This window comes from Aptenodytes forsteri, unplaced genomic scaffold (genome assembly GCF_000699145.1).
Source record: "Aptenodytes forsteri isolate BGI_AS27 unplaced genomic scaffold, ASM69914v1 Scaffold143, whole genome shotgun sequence".
In the NCBI taxonomy this organism is placed as follows: Eukaryota; Metazoa; Chordata; class Aves; order Sphenisciformes; family Spheniscidae; genus Aptenodytes; species Aptenodytes forsteri.
The window spans coordinates 685,465-705,425 of record NW_008794951.1 but is presented as its reverse complement, the minus strand read 5'-3'; the positions used below and the strand labels follow the sequence as shown (position 1 = coordinate 705,425).

The 19,961-nt window shown below is 48.5% G+C and overlaps 1 protein-coding gene across 4 annotated transcripts in view; it reads left to right on the top strand.

Annotated features, from left to right (window-relative positions):
• GAB3 (GRB2 associated binding protein 3) overlaps positions 1-19,961 on the top strand; it is a 68,759-nt gene that overhangs the window by 44,310 nt on the left and 4,488 nt on the right. Inside the window, exons 2-9 of one of the 4 annotated variants that reach the window (XM_009275289.2) lie at positions 3,533-3,836; positions 4,744-4,746; positions 10,896-11,112; positions 11,566-12,044; positions 14,640-14,695; positions 15,826-16,081; positions 17,253-17,334; positions 19,015-19,117. In XM_009275289.2, the coding sequence (XP_009273564.1) occupies positions 3,533-3,836; positions 4,744-4,746; positions 10,896-11,112; positions 11,566-12,044; positions 14,640-14,695; positions 15,826-16,081; positions 17,253-17,334; positions 19,015-19,117 (1,500 nt within the window). Of the gene's footprint in view, positions 1-3,532; positions 3,837-3,956; positions 4,037-4,743; positions 4,747-10,895; positions 11,113-11,565; positions 12,045-14,639; positions 14,696-15,825; positions 16,082-17,252; positions 17,335-19,014; positions 19,118-19,961 lie in introns of those variants that run through there. The other 3 variants (XM_009275288.2, XM_019471046.1, XM_019471045.1) reach the window with 3 other exon arrangements.

Here is a 19,961-nt window from a genome sequence, read left to right as displayed (position 1 = left end):
CCCTGCGCCGCTGCCACCCTGCTGTGGCGCCCGCACTGATTTCAAGGGGGGTTGAGTGTATTGAGTGTATTAAATGTCTTTGAAGATCTGAGCCTGCGAGTGCTGATTCACCCACGCTGCTGACTCAGGCTGCGCCTATTTAAAAGCTGCTGTCCCTCGGCTCCAGGTCCAGCGGCGGGGCAGCAGCATGGGCAGGGTATTTGCTCCGGTCCCTGCAGCTCACAGCAAGATACCACCATCGGTTTCAGAGTACATTAATATTTGGGGCAATGAACGGCGGCAGACAAGGGCTCTTAGCTTGTCCGAGCTTGTGGTATCACCAAAGGGCAACCTTTGGTTCCTTTGGCAAAGGAACCAAAGTTCCTCTGTCCCTCTCCACCCCCCACCTTCCTGCATGTTTCCTACAGCTCACGTGTTACCCCCACAAGAAAAAACTACTCTGTTTTCAGCCAGACAGGGTGCTAGGTGGCTGCACGGGCCCTGCCACGAGCCTGGGGAGGGCAGTGAGGGTGGCGGTGCAGGAGATGGAGAGGGGAGGCCCACCCTTCCAAAGGGCAGTGCAGATTTGGGCAGCTATCTGGCATTATTTCCCCTCAGCCCTGTTTTCATGGCTGCCCAGCTATGATAGCCAGTGTTTTCTCACACAGCCTCGGCCCTGCTCTCCTCTCCCATCATAAGCCGCACTGACTGGGCACCTCTCCATCTCCAGTCTCACAGCGCCAGCCAGACGATAAGCCTGATCAAATTGTGTATCTGCAGGGAAACAGGTTATCAGGCAGCTTCTTGGCTAGTACAAAACCAAAAACAGCAGAGCCACAGCCACTCACACCACGCCGAAGCCAGCCTTCGCCTCCGAACAGAGGGACCGTGAGCTTTTCGGCAAAGCACAGCTGCAGTTTTCTCTTTCCTCTTACTGGCTGCCCGGGTTGTGCTGAAACTACAGACCCCTTTAGACTCATGAAAATTAAAATGCTAAGGAAATGGGGACAGGTACTGGGCCATCCTGCCTAAGGGTGTTGTACCGGCCACCGGCAGGTAGCCCTGAGCTGGTCCCGGCCTCGGGGCTGAGCTCCCACCTCCCCACAGCTGCGTGGGTGCCAGCTAGGCAGGGTGTCCCCAGCTGCTCTCCCGTCCCGTCCCGTCCCGTCCCCTCCCTCCTCAGCTTGCTCATATGCAGGTGATTTCCATCCAATTTCCATCAGAAGGAGCCAGGTGTATTTAAGCTGCAGGGCTGGCAGCATTGGGGAAGGAGTGAGAAGTGGTCTTGTAGTCTTGGGGGAGAGCTGATAGCTCCTTTCCCTCTCTGTCTCAGCAGCCTGCTTCTCTGGGAGGCAAAGGAGCAGGTCTTGTTTGGCTTATACCTCCTGAAGCATTTCTCTTTTGTTGTTTAGGGGTGAGAGTGTGTTAGGGGATGTGGCCTTTCTGCCCTGATGTGTTTGTGGGGTGTGCATTAAGCCTGTGTGGCACTTGGATTGCCGGTGGCAGAGGCGTGGACTCTTTCTGGGACTATACATGTGAGATACCTGCTGGGCTGTATTCCACTGCTGAAGCTTGCTAGTCAGGAAAGTGTTTTCTCCATTAAACATTTTTCCTTTGTTTCTATTTCCTTTGAGGGGGTGTGTGTTCTTTTTTTTTTTTTCCTCCTGGCTCCCACAAAATTAGACTTGTCTGAGATATCTCAGTAATCTGTTGTTTCTAGCTACTTTCAACAGAGACCAAATCACTTTCAAACCTCAACAGGTCATGAGGGCAAGACTTAATTTTCTTTGTGCAATACACTTAGCACCTCACCTCTGCTTCCTGTTTATTCCTGATGTGAGCCCCCCCCTCCTTGAAAACCCCTCGTTTACACAGGCTGGTATGTGCTTGTTCAGCCTTGCAAGAGCTGCCTCATGATACTTCATTCTCTGGTCCCTGTATATTGTTTTCGAAGAATCTTTTGCTTTCAAAATAGGTTAAGGTACTGCCAGGCTGAACAGACTTACTTCTAGATAAACTTTTGGATGAATATTGACAGACTGTGCAAAGCTTGCTACACTGCAAGGAAGTCTCTTTTGAGTAGGAAAAAAAAAGCTTTTTCTTGACAAACGATTGTTGCTATTTTTTGTTGATCGTGTTAACTATCACCATGCCCACGGGAGCTCAGTGTCAGCGAAATCTGTAGTGCCTGTATTGATCCTAAACTGTGCCAGTAAGGACTCTTCCATCTTAGTGAAAACATCCTGAACTCAGTTATTTTGCCTTAAGGCTGGATGGTTGGCTGTCTTTAAACTGACAGACAGATCCACTCTTTGCAAAATGAGCATGATTTTTAACTCGAACGCAAGCTATCACCTAGGTTTACATCATTGTGACAAGTCATTTTGCAAAGAGCACTTGAATAAGATTCAGGTAGGGAGGTTGTGGTTGTTGTTCAGATGTTTCTTTAATGAGCTTTTAACTCTTATGAAGGCAATTAAAACAGCCGGTGGGTGTATAGCTATTGGAGGTACCTGGGCAGCGCGTGAGCCCCTGTACCCTTCTCTAGCTGCCATCAGAGCTGGGGCAGCTGCAGCCTTAGCTTCAGCTGCTCCCTGGTAGCCGCCCGGGCCTCGCTGGTTTGGGCATGGCTTTATCCAACACAGTTTTTAAGGAGTTTGGTAAGGGGGAAGCTTCTAATGTCTTATTTCAGCTTTTCTCCGTGGAACAGAGCTTCAGGGTGGATTTCTTCTGGCCCTCAAAGTAAGTGTGTTGGTGACAGCTGTAGTCAACATGGAGGCGCTTATACTATTGATGAACAAAAACAGCTGCTGGAAAAAAGGGAAAAGATGTTATTTTGTTCCTAGAAACTTGCATATAGCTTTATAAAGTGATGCTGCATCTCAGTCCTGCCAGGACTTCATTTAAGCCTGTATGGGACACGTACCTTCAGTCACAAGGGTCTAAAAGACACTAGTGCTTATCAGTTTGGGTTGATGGTCACTTGAAGCAGTGTCTGTGTGAATAGATGTCCTTCTGTAAGTTTTGGGAGTTTCCTGTTTAACTTTTTAGCACTAAAACTCCCTTAAGGTTTGCTCTGGACTTTCAGAAGTAACTGGCAGCTCATTAACAGCTTTTTATTAGCACTGAAAACCATGGGAGGGAAGCTGCACTGGTCATCTGGAGGCCTTGTCTTTGCTAGGCAAAAGGTGCTTGTTGCCAGGTATTAGCTCATGTACTGCAACGCAGGGTGCAGTCCTAGGCGTCTTCATTTCACAAAGAAAAATGTGTTAGAACCTCTTCTATAGATGAGATGGTGAAGTATGAGATCATTTCGATTACACCATGCTGGCAGGCTGAGAGTGAGAGGAGGGGAGAAGTCTTGTTCCTCTTGACCTCCAAAGGGACAACCCTTTGCCTTTTTTCCTATCACAAATCCAAGCTGATAGCAAGCACTTCAAATCCAAGTCACGATTTGGCCAGCTTATCAAAACAACTATAAAACCTGAAGGAAAATTTGATTTGATATATTATGTGATTGGCACTAAAAGGGCCCCGTTTGTACCATTTGCAGGCATGGCGGAAGCGCTGGTTCGTGCTGCGCAGAGGCCGCATGAGCGGGAACCCAGATGTGCTGGAGTACTACAGGAACAACCATTCCAAAAAACCCATTCGGATCATCGACCTCAACGAGTGCGAAGTGCTGAAGCACTCGGGGCCCAACTTCATCAGGAAAGAATTTCAGAACAACTTTGTCTTCATTGTGAGAACCACCTACCGCACCTTCTACCTGGTAGCCAAAACTGAGGAGGAGATGCAGATCTGGGTGCACAACATCAGCCAGATCTGTAACTTTGGACATCTAGAAGATGGCACAGGTAGGATCATGCTTGTCTTGGGGGTTGGGAGGATGATCTTTGTCTGGGCTCCTCCACAGCAGCACCCAGGGTGAGAGGAAGCATGGACCTGGCTGGTTGGCGCACCTTCTACCTGGTAGCCAAAACTGAGGAGGAGATGCAGATCTGGGTGCACAACATCAGCCAGATCTGTAACTTTGGACATCTAGAAGATGGCACAGGTAGGATCATGCTTGTCTTGGGGGTTGGGAGGATGATCTTTGTCTGGGCTCCTCCACAGCAGCACCCAGGGTGAGAGGAAGCATGGACCTTGCTGGCTGGTTGAGTTGGGCAGGTGGTGTGGGACTCTGTTTCTTATAGCTCCACACAGCACTGAGATGCTGCTAAACCCTGATTTGCAAGTTATCAGGGATCTTGTTTCTGCTGGGTAGAAATAATAGCTGGCCGCTTGGTCTCACTTTGATGAAGCAATTCCTGCTAGAATAACCAGCAGGTCCTTAATAAGAAAAGGTACTGTTTATGTGAAAAGCTGACTGACTGTTATCTTCTGGGGCCGTTTATTTCATTGCATGTCCCGTATTTATTTAGTTTGGCTTAATGTAAGACACCTGTTCTGGGAGAGTGTCCTGCAAAACTCGCATTTTCTCAGGCTTTGCTGGATGTGGAATGTGCACAGACTTGGGTGGATACGCACATTACATAAATCAATGACAAAAATACTGAGCTGTCTTAGTCTATTAGTGAGAAGAAAAGTAAAGAAAAGGCAGAAGACAGGAGAGCGTTAGAAGTGTGTGTCTAGACTTAAGAGATGGTCCTGCCAGTGAAGCATAAAGTCAGCCTGTTTTGCCAGGACCTACACCTGTATATACTCAGCAGGGTGAATGTCTTGGAAAGCTTCCAAGAATTAACCACTCCAAGATGGATGTAGCCAGTAATTGAAGTCGGGACCTGTATCATCATTAACTTACCTTTCAAATGAGACAATCGGGCTCAGAAAACAGCAATCTGTCTTTCCCTTGACATTTCCAAGGGGCAGATACAGCAGCAATTTGAGAGCTTCATAGGAAGTGAGTCAGAACGAAGTCCTTCACCATGGTAAAAGGTAGTGCAAAAGCAGAAGAGGGTGGTGATGGAGGGACTCGATCCCAAGGGCAGTAATATGTTTGGGGGTATCATAGTGTGGCTGGGCAGATTATCCTGCCGTGGTCCCTGTGCTGCTGCGCTCAGGCTGCTACTGGTGTCTGCAACTGCCGCATAGCCATACCATTACCTTGTAACTTGAAAGGAAACAAAAGGCCATGGTGAAATGTTTTACTTTAATCTGTCGTGGTTCCTGGCCTTCTTTAATCTTCTCTTCAGTAGTTCATTCTGAGGGGATATGGGAGTGGAAAGAGCACTGCAGTGGTCCTGTTATAAATGTGATGTCTGCTCTCTTCCCATTCACTTTAGAGACCACCAGGAAAATGTGCTGACATATTTTTATGTGCCAGTACAAGCTGCCCATGAATGCAACTTGCAAACTAGAGCTGGTAGCTTTGAGGGATTGGAGTCAATAGCCCTTTGGAACTTGGACATAGTTAGGGATATTCAGTAACCCCCTTCCTGCTGATCTGCCCTTGTTGACACTGAGATGTTGGTCTTGCATTGCTACTTCTGGTGCAGTATTATTTCAGATATAATTTTACCAATTACTCTGAAATGTAGGTAAGTCTTTCCATGCAAAACAGAAAAGAGAAAAATAATTTGTCTCTCAAATCTGTATGCAGACTTCTGCTGGCACTGTGATGAGGATGTGCATAGGGAGATGTGATCTGTGGCCGAGGAGCTAAGGCAGTGGCTGTCCCCAGGATAGATGCATTTATACTGGGAAATGTCTGTTCTGTTACGCTGGTACAGTGCAGCGTTGCTTGTAAGACTTACACATGGGCAATACTCAGAGTATTACACAGTGGTATTTCTCTCCCAGCGAATACTGCTAGTGTAGAAACTGACGGATGAGAAGTGACAACTCTTGGTGTGGCAGTTGGGAAAGCTGACATCCCAGCTTTCCGCTCTGTTCAAGGCAGGTATTAACCCCCAAGAAGTTCAACAGTGCAGAGCATTTGCCTTGGTTCAGTATAAAGTCTGGCACCTGAACGTACAGCCCTTGTCACAACTGTGTAAGCTAAGCTTCCAGACATGCACTTATCGTATCTCTAATGGTGAATAGCTCATAAGATCTCCTGTTTACCGTGCAGTTCATGCTGGTGAGGTCAGGTCTGGGGTGTATTCAGGTCAGGCTGCAGGGCACATCCAGATCCTCTGATTTAAATCTGCACAGTTCCACAGGTTGCACATAACATTTCAAACAGTTGCTAATTGCTTCAGCTTTTTGGAAGCACATAAATCCCCCAAGAGCCTGTAGGTTTAAACAAATTACCCTTAAAAATTAACATAAGAAGAGAAAAGCTCTATTAAATGCCATATGCTTTTTTAACTTGAATGCTACTGTGTTAAAAAAATAATAGTCCCTGAAATGAATCATCAAAAGAAAGACACATCAATTGCAGGAAATTTTAATAAGCTGTTCTGTGTATTAAAATGAATCTCAAAGCCAATATTATATTGTGAAATCAATCACTGTTAATCCTTGCATCTCTGAATATTTGCTGCGACTTTGAGGCCAAAACCAAATCTGCTGCTTTCTCTGCTTAATGCACAGAAAGTGCAGCCACGAGTTTACGCAGTGACTCAGCTGTAAACACCGTCCCATTGTTCCCAGTTAGTCCCCTCCAGTAGCAAAGAAGCTGGACGAACAGCCAGGTCCTAGTCATCAGAGGCCTCCGGTCTGACATGTAAGCAGCCAGATGCAGACCAAAGTTAGCAAAACCACGGCTGGCCCTGTGAGGACAGCTTTTTAGTCAACAAGAGAGGGGACGGCTGAGAGACTAAGGCGAAATGCAAGCTCCAGGCAGATGTCAGGAAGCACCTGGGAGGGCGGCTGTTGGGAAGGACTTGCCAGCAGCAATCATCACGCTGCAGCACTCGGCTGCCACAAGAAACTGTGCCACTGGCTGTGCTGAAAATGACGGGTGAGCTGGCACCTTCAGGGGAGTCAGCTGGAGGAGAGAGGAAGAGGCCTCCCTCCATATTTTCTTACCATTTCTATGTAAAATCTTTCTTCTACCTCTGGTGAAGGCTCCCAGTGGGGACCTTTCATCTTGGGTTCCCTCTTCACTTCTTCCACAGGCTCCAGGTATTGTTACACATCCCATGTAAACGCCTTGCTCCTTCCAGATGCAGCCCTTACCTGAAGGTCCCTGCTGATCTCCATCTCTCCCCTGTTGCTCTACTCTCTCCAACAGCACCCAGGGCCACAGTGCAGCCTGATGTCCCCGGGGAGGCCCCCTCACTGGTGCCTTCCCTGCACAGTGCATGGACCAGGACGTTGGCAGGGTCATCCTAAGTGACAGGTTACCCTTGGGTCCCTCTTGGCTGCTGGCAGTTGGATTAGAGCATTTCTGCTCCTCCACCTCTCCCTTACCTCTAGTTGCTCTGTTGTTCACACCCATCCTTGCCCATTGCTGGGACCTTCTCCCTTTTTGCCTGCTCCTCTGATGGTTTCTTTGCCTCCTTAAATGTCTCTCCCTTTTTTTTTTCCTCTTGCCAATGTGCGCAGACCCTGCCCCCCATGGCATGGGGATGGTTTGATTTCCCCAGGAGCTTGCTGCAGCCACACTGGGAAGCATCTCCCCCAGCCAGGGCAGCATGCTGGGAGCAAGGGGAGCCAGGACCACTGTACTGAGGGACTACCTGGAGGGACTGCGCTCTCCTTGCAAAGACACTTTCTCCTGAGCGTCTTCACTTCATTTCCCCCCTCTGTTCCCGTACAAAGTGGGGCAGGCAGTGTCCTGGCAGGCTTGCTCACGGCAGCACCTGGCCCTTGCACAGGAGTTCAGGGGAGGTGTGACAGCTCCTCCCAGCCCATGCTGGAGGACAGGCACTGGGGCTACTCCCTCCACACTCCCCTCTCAGTGGGAGGAAATCCCTTCTCAGCTGCATGGACTCAAGGCTGCCCTTTAATGTCAGGCTCTGGCCCCTGGCCAGGAGGGGTGGGTGGCATTTCTACCTCCTTGGTATGGCCATGCAGCCTGGTGGGGGTTTGCTGTGAGCAGGACCCCCCTATTTCACTGTGTCCCTGCACTGCTGTTGCACCATAACGATTTTTGGGGAGTGGGCTGGGGTCTGTAGCAGGAGGGAGAAGCCCTCTGTTTCTTCAAGCAATGGCCCTGCAATGACAGGGAAAGTCACGAGATTTTTTTGGGTTAGTACCCACCGAAGCAGTTATTTTGGCAGCTAAAGCCTCCTGCTGTCTCTCTGGCAAAGGGGAGGGCAGGCACCAAACCTATTCTCTGCCTTCTCACTGTTGAAAGTGGCCATGCATAATTTATTCTACCCAGCTGCTGTCGTGGTACAACTTTAATGCACACTGATTCGGTTACCAGCAGGGCTGGCAGGGACAGGGACGGTCTGTTAGGAGCTGGCTGCAGGTCCCTGAGCCCCTGAAGGTTAGAAAAGGGCAGGTCTGCGCTGTCCCCATCCCTCCCTCCTGTTCACAACGGTTGCCATGTGGTCTGTAGCTCACAGCCTTTCCTGATGGGATAATCCGTGGCTAAACCCTGTGAGTACCAGATGGAGTTCAGGCCTGTTTGTTCTCTGTGTTAATAATCCAGAATGTCATTAATTTTTCTTACGCATTGTGGCAGGTTTTAGTTGTTGTGTGTTTTTTTTTTTTAAAAAATGTGGTCAGATGGTGATGTGAACATGCTTTTCTGAGATCCCTATGGAGTTAGCCTGGTGCATATTTGATCATCCTCAGCTTGCAAGACAGCTCTCCGAGTCCAAGATTTGAAAGCAGAGTTACTGTCTGAGCCAGCACAATGAACAAGAGAAAAGTTATTTTTTCAGATGGGAAGGCTGCAGCCCTCAGCTCTGCTTTGCAAATGTGAAACCCTGTAAAAGCCATTCCTTCCAGATGCTCACTGCTGAAATCCTGCTGCTATAAGCACCTGCTCAAAATTAAGCAAATGCTTTGTGTAAGCTCGAATTTAAGTATGTGCTTTGCTGATCTGGGGTCCACTGCATCAGACCTCCAAAGCTAACAGGAGGAAGCAGCAGTGAGTCAATACTGGTAGATGGGAAGGGAAGAGGCAGCTCCCTCCCCAATTCAAAGGGATGAGGTGTGGGGTAACGCAGGGAGAGAAGATCAGCTGTTTCACTCTTCTGACTGACATCAGAAAGGTGACAGGGTGAAGCCCGCTGTGGCTGGTGTGGAAGTCTGGGTCACTAGAGGGTTTTGTTTGTTCAGTGATGTTGCTGTCTAACCACCCATGTCTTGGCAGCCCTTTCGGTCCCTCCTGACCTGCTTGCGCATACACCTAGCACCTCCCAGGGTTGAGAAGAGACTATAACAACCCAGTAAAGTGCCAAAGCTTGTTGCTGTGTTGAGCTGAGGACTAGGTAGAACCTGCTGGAGGATCTCAGGACCTCACCACACAGTGCAGGATCTGGCCCGCCGCATGTATGCAGATGGTCAGGGGCTGGTTCTCAGCATTTCCAGTAAATTCTGGATTTCAGTGTTAGAGAAATCTGCCTTCTTGCTATGCTTTGAAGGAATGTTTATGCTTGGTTTGGTTTTATCAGCAGTCGCTGGTTTCTTGTATTTGTTTTTGCTGCGGAGTTTTTCATTTTGAAGAAAGGTTTTGCAGCTTTGACTCAGGCGGTGTCTGTGCTTCAGCCAGAGAGATGGGTGCCCACTGCCGAGCCCCGCAGGTGTCGGGGACAGCTGGGGCACCCAGTGAGCACTGCCTGGTCCCCGCACAGCCCTGGTGAGGGAACCACCACGCAGCAACCTGAAACGTCATTAGAAAAATCATATTCTCTAATTGAGGGCTCGTGCTCCTGGTGCCACTGGCTGAGCTTGCTGCTAGGAGCAGATGCCTTTGGAGAGCAGGCCCTTCCCTGTCCACAGCTGCCCACGGTGGGAGGTCCGACTTGCACTGAGGTCTCGATTTTTTGAGTCAAAATGCTCCAAGAGCTGGGCCAGAGGCTGTGCTTAGCCTTAACTCTGTATGGTTCACCCATCACTCCTTCATCCCTCCTGCCCAGCGTCCCTGGCTCTCTAGCGGGGATGGAGGCTGGGAGAGCAACAGGACTAGACTTGTCTCTGCTGCCCAGTAATGCTCGGGCCAGATGGGTATGAGTGCCTCGGCCGTATGCTGCCAGTGAAGGGTGGCCTCGGTGGTCGGAGGTCAACCCGGAGCTGAGCAGGTGGCCAGCTCTGTGCAGCCTGGGCCAGCCCTGCTGCCTGCAGCCCAAACCTGCTCCTCTCCCCACCTCCATCCCTTTCTGTGCTGCAGCAGGACTGGAGTGTTATGCCCGGGGAAGGAGGGAGCAAGGAAGGTGTCGCTGAGCAGGGAAGGTGTCACTGAGCACAGGCTCCCCTGTGTCTTGTGGCCTCCAGAAAAGTAGTGTCCCTTTTCTCAGCAGAGCCAACAAGCCTCTAGCTGGGCAATAACAGCTACACCACAGCTCTCGTGGCTTTGATGTCCAGCCTAGAGAGGCGTAAGGAGTTTGCAGACAAGTTCAGAGGTGCAACAAATCCAGCTACTCCATAAGCCGCAAAGCTCAGTTTTGTCCACTGAGATCTAGAAAGTGGGAAGAAATCATTCCCTTTCCTTGTTGCCGTTAATTTGAAGTGTCGGAGATTAATACTTAATTATTTGTGTTAGGTCCTAAAAAATACTTGATAAAACAGACTGCTCTGCCTCAGCACTTTCCTCAGCAGAGGCTATCTTCATTGCTGTCTGCAGGAGGGATGCTACAGCCCTGCAGGAGGGGGGATGCCAGACCAAGCCTGGGCAGGGGGACAGCTGCAAAATCAGGCTCCCCTCTCCCCAGAATCAGTTTTTGCCTTGACCCGTTGCTGCTCTGGGGTAAAACATCCCTGGTGCAAAAGCAAGGTGGCAATGGCCAGGAGAGGCAGTGGGCCAGGGTGAGTCAGAGCCATTCCTCAGCTGGGGCCGTCCGTTCCCATTGCAGGTTCAGTGGAGAGCCTGTCTCACACGACCTCGTCCCCGCAGCCATCGCCGGCCGCCTCCACCCACGCCTCCCGCATCGCAGATCCCTCCTTCTCGGTCGATCACGCTGCTGCTGACGCATCTGCCGCAGAGGAGACCCCCAGCGAGTCGGAGTCGGTCTTCCTCCCTGACTACCTCTTCCTCTCCAACTGCGAGTCGGGCAAGCTCAGCCACAACAGGTAGGTGTGGGGTCTGCCAGATGCATCGGGCTGGAGCCACCCTCTGCCTGCCCAGTGATGCCCTGGGAAACTGGGGCAAACTTGTCCTTGAGCCCTACTGCTCAGGGTAGGCTCCCAAGCACAACAGGGGACCATCAGCTTAATCTAATTTGCAGGAGGCTTTTCATAGCGCAGATTAGCGGTCGAGTGTTGTATGTTGGTCCTGTCCCTTTCCACAGTGAGTGGCTGGGGACCTCACATACGGCCTTCCTCCAGACGCCCTTTCTACCTGCTGCTGCCCAGGGTGCTCCACAAAGTGCCCAATCCCCCAGCCCAGCTCAGGGGGCACCTACAGCCATAGGGAAGGGACAGATTTTGTCCCAAACTGTGGGGTTGGGGTTTTTTGCTGTGCGCTTGCTCAGTTGCAACCAGCAGAAAAGGAAAGCGCAGGTCCTGACCTCTGTCTCTGTGCAGGTGTGACAGCTGGTCGAATTCGGACAGATCTCTGGAGCAAACCTCATCAGACGATGTTTTTGTCGACTCCTTGCAGTCCCAGCCCTCCTTGTACCTTGTACAGCCGTCCAGCGCTGGTACTGTGCACCAGGATGGGGCCCCGTTGGCAAACCCCAGCACTGTGTCCAGGACCATAGACATTAACGGGCCACCCAGTGACTTTTCCTCCTCTTCTCCACTGCTGGGGACACCGCTGACACCAACCTTTCAGATCGACAAGAGCCAAAACGTGCTGCCCTACGGTGTAACCCAGCTGGACATCCTGTCCAACACACCCCCACCGCGGCCGCCCAAGCCAACCCACTTCTCAGACAGGAGAGGGGATGAGGTGGGCGGTGGGGCCCTCCAGAACGGGCACGCAGGGCTCTGCCGGGCTCAGGTCGCTCTGGTGCCCAGGAGGATCTCCTTGTCCAGCTTAGACAACGTGAGGAACTGGAAAGGTGAGTGCATTTCCAAGAGCCAGCAAAGCAGGGCAGGTGTGAGGGATGGAGCTGCACACCAGTGCAGAGCGGGTGCCCACCTCCAGTTGTGCCTCCCTGTCCTCCCCCCTGCGAAATCATACACCCCCCAAAGCAGCCTGAAATGTTTGTTTCAAATTAGTTAGCGAGCAGGATTCAGACCTGTCCCTCACATTCATCTCCTGCTCTGTAAAAGCCCCTCAGTGTGTACACATGGGCAGCGATTTGGCTGTGATCTCTTCAGGGTGCCTCATGAATTGCTAGTTTTCCATGCCCGCTCCCTCTCCAAAAAAGAAAGCAGTAGAAAAACAAAAATGAAAAGCCAGCCGCTGAATCAGGCAATGCCAAACTCTTTAGTTATGCAGGTCAAAATGTGGGCTTGCACATGGGAAATGCCTTTGTAGCTGTGCTGCTTTGCTACATCCAGTCCTTTCCATAACAGCAGCATGTCTTTTCGCAGCTTAGAGTAAAGAACGGGAAGCCAGGGAGACGCTGGGGATGGGATGTAATCCTAGTTGAACCAGGGACTCCGTCCTTGAGCAAATCCCACTCTGACCTTGCACTTCAGTCAGGGTAGCCTGAAAACCTGCTGCAGAGCAAGGCTCTGCTGCAAAGCAAGCTCTGCTCTGAGCTGAGGTGACTTTTCCACTTGTTCTTGAAACACCATCGTCACAAAAATAACAGTCAAAACCCCAGAACATTAAGGTGTCAAAAACCAGCATACGCAGTATGAGAAAATCTTATTTTGTGGAGCCACAGAACAGAGGGATGCAGCTGAAATACCTGGCTGGAAATCATCAAGTATTTTGCAGTGATGCATCATTTTTTTTGAGGAAGAAAAAGTAGGTTTTTAAGGACGAGCGACCTTTAGACTCCTGCAGTTTGAATGACCAACCAGTGTTTGGGGCCGTTATATCTTGCTCTTAAAGCTCAGAAGCTAAAGCAAGGAGACCTCTGTCCAGCCTGTTTATCAGTGTACAAACAATTCTTGGAAGGTTTCTGAAGAAACACCCATCAGTGGAACTGGTATTCTTAATTATCAGTTACATTCGGTTGCTCCCTGAAAGGTGCTGCTCTTGCTTCTGCACGTGTGCTGCTCTAACGATGCCACCGTGCTTGAGACAGTTAATGTTCCTCCAACTCAATTTATGACAAAATGTTTTTAAGAGGATTAAGTGGCCAAATGTCATGTTCTGCTACTGTGCTGCAAGGTTATCTCTGCCTGACAGGGGGCAGCAATGAATTAATAAGTGCTGCTATTTTTTCCTACCCTAAGTGCAGCTGAAACTGAAAGGTTAAACTCTGAATTAAAACGTGTTTAACAAGAAAGATTGGAAAAAGAAACAGGGAGAAAGCAGCTGTTCCTAACCAGCTCCCAAAGTGAGCCCACTCGAGTTATTTACTTCATTTTTTGCCCTTGGCAACCTGTAAAAGCTGAACAGATGTAGTTAACCCAGTGCAAAGGCAGCGTATGCTGGTTGCAGTGCCACGAAGGGGAACGAGCTGTACGTGTGTAAGGCACCTGTATCCTGGCATCTGCTGGAGTGTTGTGCCTGAATATCTTTTTGCCAAAATAATAAGTAAATGTAGGTGTCCCAGGACAGCGACTGTGTCTATCGGAATATATACACGCGCTAACAGTATTGCTTTGTTCTTGTTTAGCGCTTTTGCCTTTTATGCTGGTACCACCACAGAGACCCCCACTTGCAGTGCAGTATTGACATCTCCGCTGTAAGAGCGGGGACTGGATTAACATGGTTGCAGGGTTTTAAGGCATTCCCACAGAAAAGCCATTTTCTGCACAGAAAATAATTTTCCAGAAAAGAATGGTAGCTGTAAGCATCTCCCGCTGCTAATCTTCTATGCACTGAATGCTGGATTTCAATTTTTTTTTGCCTTTTGCTTCAAAAGTAAAATTGACCTGCACCAAGACAAAGACCATCCTGCACAAGGGGGACACTGTGACTGGTGACTTTTTTTTTTCTGGCTGTTTGTTCCCCATCAGCTTGAGCCACTTGCACCACATCAGCTTTTCTGGGTGACAAAGAAAAGCATTTCTCTCCTACCATTAAGCTCTGCCATGCACCCTCTGTACAATAACATGTGCTTCCCTGGCACCTTACATACGAGGCTCCCAAATAACTTCCCAAACAATAATGGATTAATATTTCCTACAATCCCTTTTCATATAATTTCCCCAGTTTGACAGACGGGGAAAATAGAGCGGGACTAGAGCAGGAGCTGGGTTTAAATTTTTGCTTGGTTGCTTGCTCTCTACACCACCCCAGTCTTTCTCCCCAACTGCTTGTGTTACAGGAAGCACAAGCTACAGCTGGATTATACATGAATGTGTTCCTTGGTTTCATCATACTTAAAATAGATGTAATAGCTCTTGAAATGCTACTGAGTTGGTTCTGGTCTTAAGTGTCGTTGGATTTCCTCATTTAGGATAAATACTAGGAGTTATGGAATCTTTATAAAGCTGTAATTATTTTAGAGCCATATGCTTTACTCCAGAATTATCTCCGTAAGGTTGTACTGCCTTATCACATTTTTAATCACTCTTTTCCCTTGCAGCAGACATGGAAGGCAGTTCCTTAAGAAGTCGGGATAAGAGGCTTAGCTTGAATTTGGTAAGTACTCTGCTTGCATAAATTTAAAACACTGGCACATGACAAACTTCAGAAAGTGAATCATTTCACATCCTGATATTCAATCATTCCTCTCCTGTGTTCAGCAGAAGAATTAAAAAAAAATGGAAGAAGTACTTGGCTTTGGGCATCTTCTATGCTGCTTCTTTGCGGCTGCAGGAAGCCTTTGAGGGAGGGGGAGGCCACCACACTGAGCACTCTGTTTTTAAAGTAGGTGAAGCCAGGTCTGTTGTGAAAAAGGATACCAGTAGCCTCGAGAATTAAACTGTTGACAAAGCACCTGAGAAAACTGCTTATCTCTTGAAAAAAGGATCTAAAGAAGCCTATCACTTCATGATCCTGAGGGATATCCCCTCTTTAGGACATAGAAAAGAGTTTGCTCTCAAAGCGCCTGTGATTCAGGGCTCTGTCAGTCCAAAGCTTCCTGACTCTGCCTTTGACAGACATGGTTGTATCATCACACATCACATAGCCAGTCTTCTGGCTGGCGCTGGACACTGTCTGCTGTGTGGGAGATCCTTTGCTGCTTGTATGTAAGTTCTGGTGGTGGGCGACTTATATTTTTCTCCCCATTGAAAGCTTGCAAGGCTTGTAATCAATCCCTCTCACCACTCAGCCAGCTCTAACCTGCATGAAATGCATTTCTAGTGTTTATTCTCAGCTATCAGAAGTAACTTGTATGTCTGTGTGTCTGCTCTCTCAGCTTCCACATTTGCAAAAACCTAGTTCATCAGATGTTCTCCTTTCAGATGTGGTTTTTGTATGAAGGACCCTCCTTCGTTTTATAGGTCAGAATTACTGCTGGGAGAGTCAAGCACAGCCTCACTGAAGTCGGAGGATTTAACCTACTTAAGTGACCAATAAGTTTGGTCCTCGTTTCCAGCAGTGACTTGCAAAGCTCAGAAGTGGTCCTCTCCAAAGCTGGAGTGTGCTTCTGAACTCATGCGTTTGTCTTGTGTCTTTCCAGCTTGCGCCTCTCAGGTCACGTCAGGACTCTCCTGGCCTGGAGCTCGGCTCAGATCTGTTGCCATCTCACAGCACCTCCTGGCTTGCAGGGGGTTAGCTATTCATTTATGGATCCATTTCTTTCTTTTCCTCCTTTGCTTCTGAAGCCCTGTCGGTTCTCCCCGCTCTACTCGACTGCTTCGGACAGCACGGAGGACAGCTACGTGCCCATGCGCCCCAGCACCTCTCCCTCTGCACCTGGCTCCGACTGTTCACCCGACGGCTACATCCCCATGAGCCCCGGCTCAGCCACGTTTACCTTCCCTGTCGTCAGCACTGAAAAACTCACCAGCCCATTACCTGAGCTTCCCTCAGACCTGGAGCCCCCTCCGGTGAACCGAGACCTCAAGCCTCGTAGGAAATGTAAGCCCAGACCTAAAATGCAATCGGCAGCCAGGGGGTCCTGATAGCGGGGACATGGGTGACCTCTGATAGTGTCCTTGGTACATTTTTAAAGTGCTTCCTGCTCTAGAAGAGGGATTGAATTGCTGTATAAGTGGTTTATAGTACTGTAACGTAGGATGCGTCCACAGGGTGGTTTGTGAGCAGAGGAAGAGCGTCCGTGCCTACTTTTGCAGTCGGAGACCGGGTGGCTGCATTAGCATGGTGCATGGCTTCAGATCCACTCTGACTGCAAATCACCAAATGGACGTAGCCTTGGAGAGACAGCAGACTAAATCCTGCAGCTCTGAAGTACGTGTACTGCTGTCTCACCAGCTCCCTGACCTTCCAGGAACAGGACATCCAAACACTCAAATACTCAAACTTGATGTGTGGGCTGTTGGTTAAACCTCTGTTGGGTAGGCGCAGCTGTCTTGGTTTAATTAGGAATTTCCTGCAGATGCTTTTACTGATGGTAATTTTCCACTCCTGCTTTTCATGGCATCTCCAAAATCTGGGTTGCACTTCCAGAGCTTATACTGGGGACAAAATTCAGCTTTGCAGTGGAGAAATTGCCTAAGCCTAGCCTACGTTAAAGCTCTTTGGGCTGCAGAGCCACAGGGCTACTCAGAAATTGGTTCAGGAAATGCTACTGTGAAGTGCAGACAGAAACTTAGACCATTGCCAGGAAGTGAAGCAAGCTCAGGTCCTTTCTTAGGGGTTTTATGAGAACGGGGTAGAAAATGTACATGGACTGGTGAGAGGAATGATCTTGATCTCCACATGTAGGACCTTTTTGTTTAGAAGAGAGCCCAAAACCTGGTTTGACCTGTAGGCTGAACTGGCCTCTCCTCTTGAAGGCAGCATATGCAGAGCAGATCTGAGACAAGCACGTGGATCTTGTGGGGCATTTGCTCTCCTTATGCCCATTGTATTTATTCTGTTATTTTAGGGTAAATGAGGGACTTTGCTTTCCAGCGCTGACTGAAGTGGTCATTTGTTACCGGTTTCTGCCTTGGTTATATCAGTTATGTTCTGTGAAATACTCTGTTAGTTTCTTGCTGTTAATATAAAGCTTCATTTTTTCTAAACAGTCTGTACTTTTCATTAGCTCTGCTATTGGAAATGTAGTTCCTTTTGTATCTACTTGCAGCACGGCCACCTCCTCTGGACTTGAGGAACCTCTCCACAATCCGGGAGCATGCTGCCGTGACCAGGATGTGGACTGTGCCTTAGTAAGTCAACAAGAAACCTGCCGTTCCAATCTTTTAAGCATTAACATTGTGGAATGGAGTTAAAAATAACTTATCACATCCCACAAGAAACAGTTTCCTGGCAAAGTCCACAAACAAAAATTTCCCAGGGCTCCTTCCAGCATCCCCCAGGCTTTTGCTGTCTCTAAAAAGCAAGGCTCCCTTTCACGATGGGCAGCTCCAGTGTGTTCAGCATCACGCAGTGATGCTCAGTCTATTTTGAAGGCCCTTTTTGAAAAGGCTGGAGCTGGTCTGCACTCTGGTGTGACTGCTGCAATGGCTAAAAGCTGCACATGCCTTAATTATTTTTTTCAAAGTGATAGAGCCATTTTTGTTCCTGAAAATCAATATTGCAAAGGAGAACCAGATAAGATAAAGATCTGCCTGACTTGTAGCGTGGGTGTAGGCTTCCGCACTGCCACGCAGCAATTCAGACTGGATCTGTTGGTGTGACCTTTTGTCACTGGAAATTAGTTGTGGGGTAAAACAAAGGCTTTTGGTCCCAAAGCCCAGGTAGTGTGAACAGGTGATACTGTTGGGCTCCAAGGGCAGTGAAAGACTCATCTTCAGGGAACTCTTGAGCAGGGGAGGACTGCAGCCTGCTGGCTGGGAGGATCTCGGCGCTACGGGGAAAGGCTGACAGGAGAGCCAGCTGTGCTGAAGTGTGCGTGCAAAAGCCAGGAATTCCCACCAACCTCCTCTGCGTACCCCGGGCACTCCGGAAAATGTGTTTTTTTCACTAGTATCATTGCCAGACAGGACACTTCCACTCCCCCGTCTCAGGTAATCATTTGGAGGGCAAAAGGGACACGAGATGGGCAGTTTCTCAGTTGCAGACCCCTCTTTCAGCCGTACAGTCCAAAGCCGGTTAAGCCCTTCAGCGCTGCCTGCCGCGTGCTGCCTGTTAGGGAAACCCCAGTAGCCTGCCTCCCAAGCGTCCCTGCCAGAGCGCTGTGGTTAATTAGTGCTGACACAGTGCAGAGTCCTGAAGGATAACAAGGGAGTTCGCATGTCTTACATTAACAAAACTAAAAAAGAAGTATGCCCGGAACTAATAAAGCAAAAGGAATTATACTGTTCATGCCGCACAAAGCGGCCATCTAATTTCCTAATAACTAGCCCCATTGTGCTGGCCTGCAATAATTTACTCATGATATACCTGACAGTTATGTTAGTGGTAGAGATTTCCTTGTACGAGGGCTGAGTCACAGCCATCTCCATAGCACAGGTAGCATGTGTTTGCACTGTGTTCAAAGCCAGGCAAGTTCCGCTGCATGCACCTCCAGTAGCCGATTAATTCGCATCAATCTCCAAAATGTGGATACCCACACAACTAAGTAACTGCCCTATCAGCACATATTACCCGGATGAATATCTGTCTCTGTGCCCCTTGTTGGAGAATTGCTCCAATGGTTTATGCTTTCTGTCATACCAGAGATGGCAAACTTTCATAAATCCCAGAGAAAGAAAAAACCCAACAAAAACACTCATAGCAATATAGCACGCTTTTTCTAGAACTAAAGAGTGGTTTTGGACATCCTCTCCATAAAAGCTGCAGCGTTACTGTGAGTTTATTCACCATATGGACTGTGTCAGGCTTTGGCTTCATTTCAGAGCATCTGTAAGATGCTTCCTTAACCTCTCCTGTGTTTTTCTTCATAGCAATCGAATGAGCTTTATCTCACCAGAAAGAGACGGTATTAATTCAGCAAGAATATTTGCCAATTCAGTTTCCGGAGAAGAGGAAGAAAGTTACATTCATATGGTAATCTTCATTTTCACACAGCCATCCTTTGCTTTATTCTGCTCTGTCACATTGATGGAGAATGCAGAAGTTTGTTTTCTAAGAAAAAATGTTGAGGAGGTTTGTCCTTTGCCTTCTGTTTTTTAAAAAAAATGATGAAACGGTTTTAAACCAAAGACACTGGGACCAATTTACAGAGAGATAAGGGAAGCCCTTCTTCTGCTCTGCAGAACTCAGCTGTTCGCCCACGAATGTTGCTGAGCAGTTCCAAGAGATCACAGGGATCAGCCATATTTACATGAGAACTCATTAAGGCAAAGGAAAATTAAATCTTTTCACCTTTTAAAAGTGTGCCCTGCAAAATCTCCTAGGAAATGACAGAAAGCCGTTAGTGCACTTCCTAAAGAAACACACCAAATATTGTGCAGAAACAGAACTCCCATTAAAGTCTCTTATTGCTTCTGCTTTGGCTGGTGGCACTAACCCACTTCCCATCCCATGAAAGAAGAACATCTGGCTTTGTGGCTTCCTTTTCTTCATTCACTCTTTAGCCATATCTTGCAAAACACCAGAATCTCAGTTTCCTTTGAATTTTAGGTGGCAATGGATCTCAAATCCCTTGATCTGAGCCAATGTCTACAGATTTGGCTCCATAGCCAAAGCCAAACGGCAGCGGCTATAGAAATATATTGCAAAACTGACCACAATCTCCATGAAGCATAGTCTCAAATTTTAACCCACATCTCTACTAGATCAAAATCCGCTCAGGAGGGCGGTTACAGTTGTAACTACTCCCCATTTGATTTTTCTAGTCAAATAAAACCTTCCATACGTTTATGGTCATCTGTGATTTTCCTGAGATTAA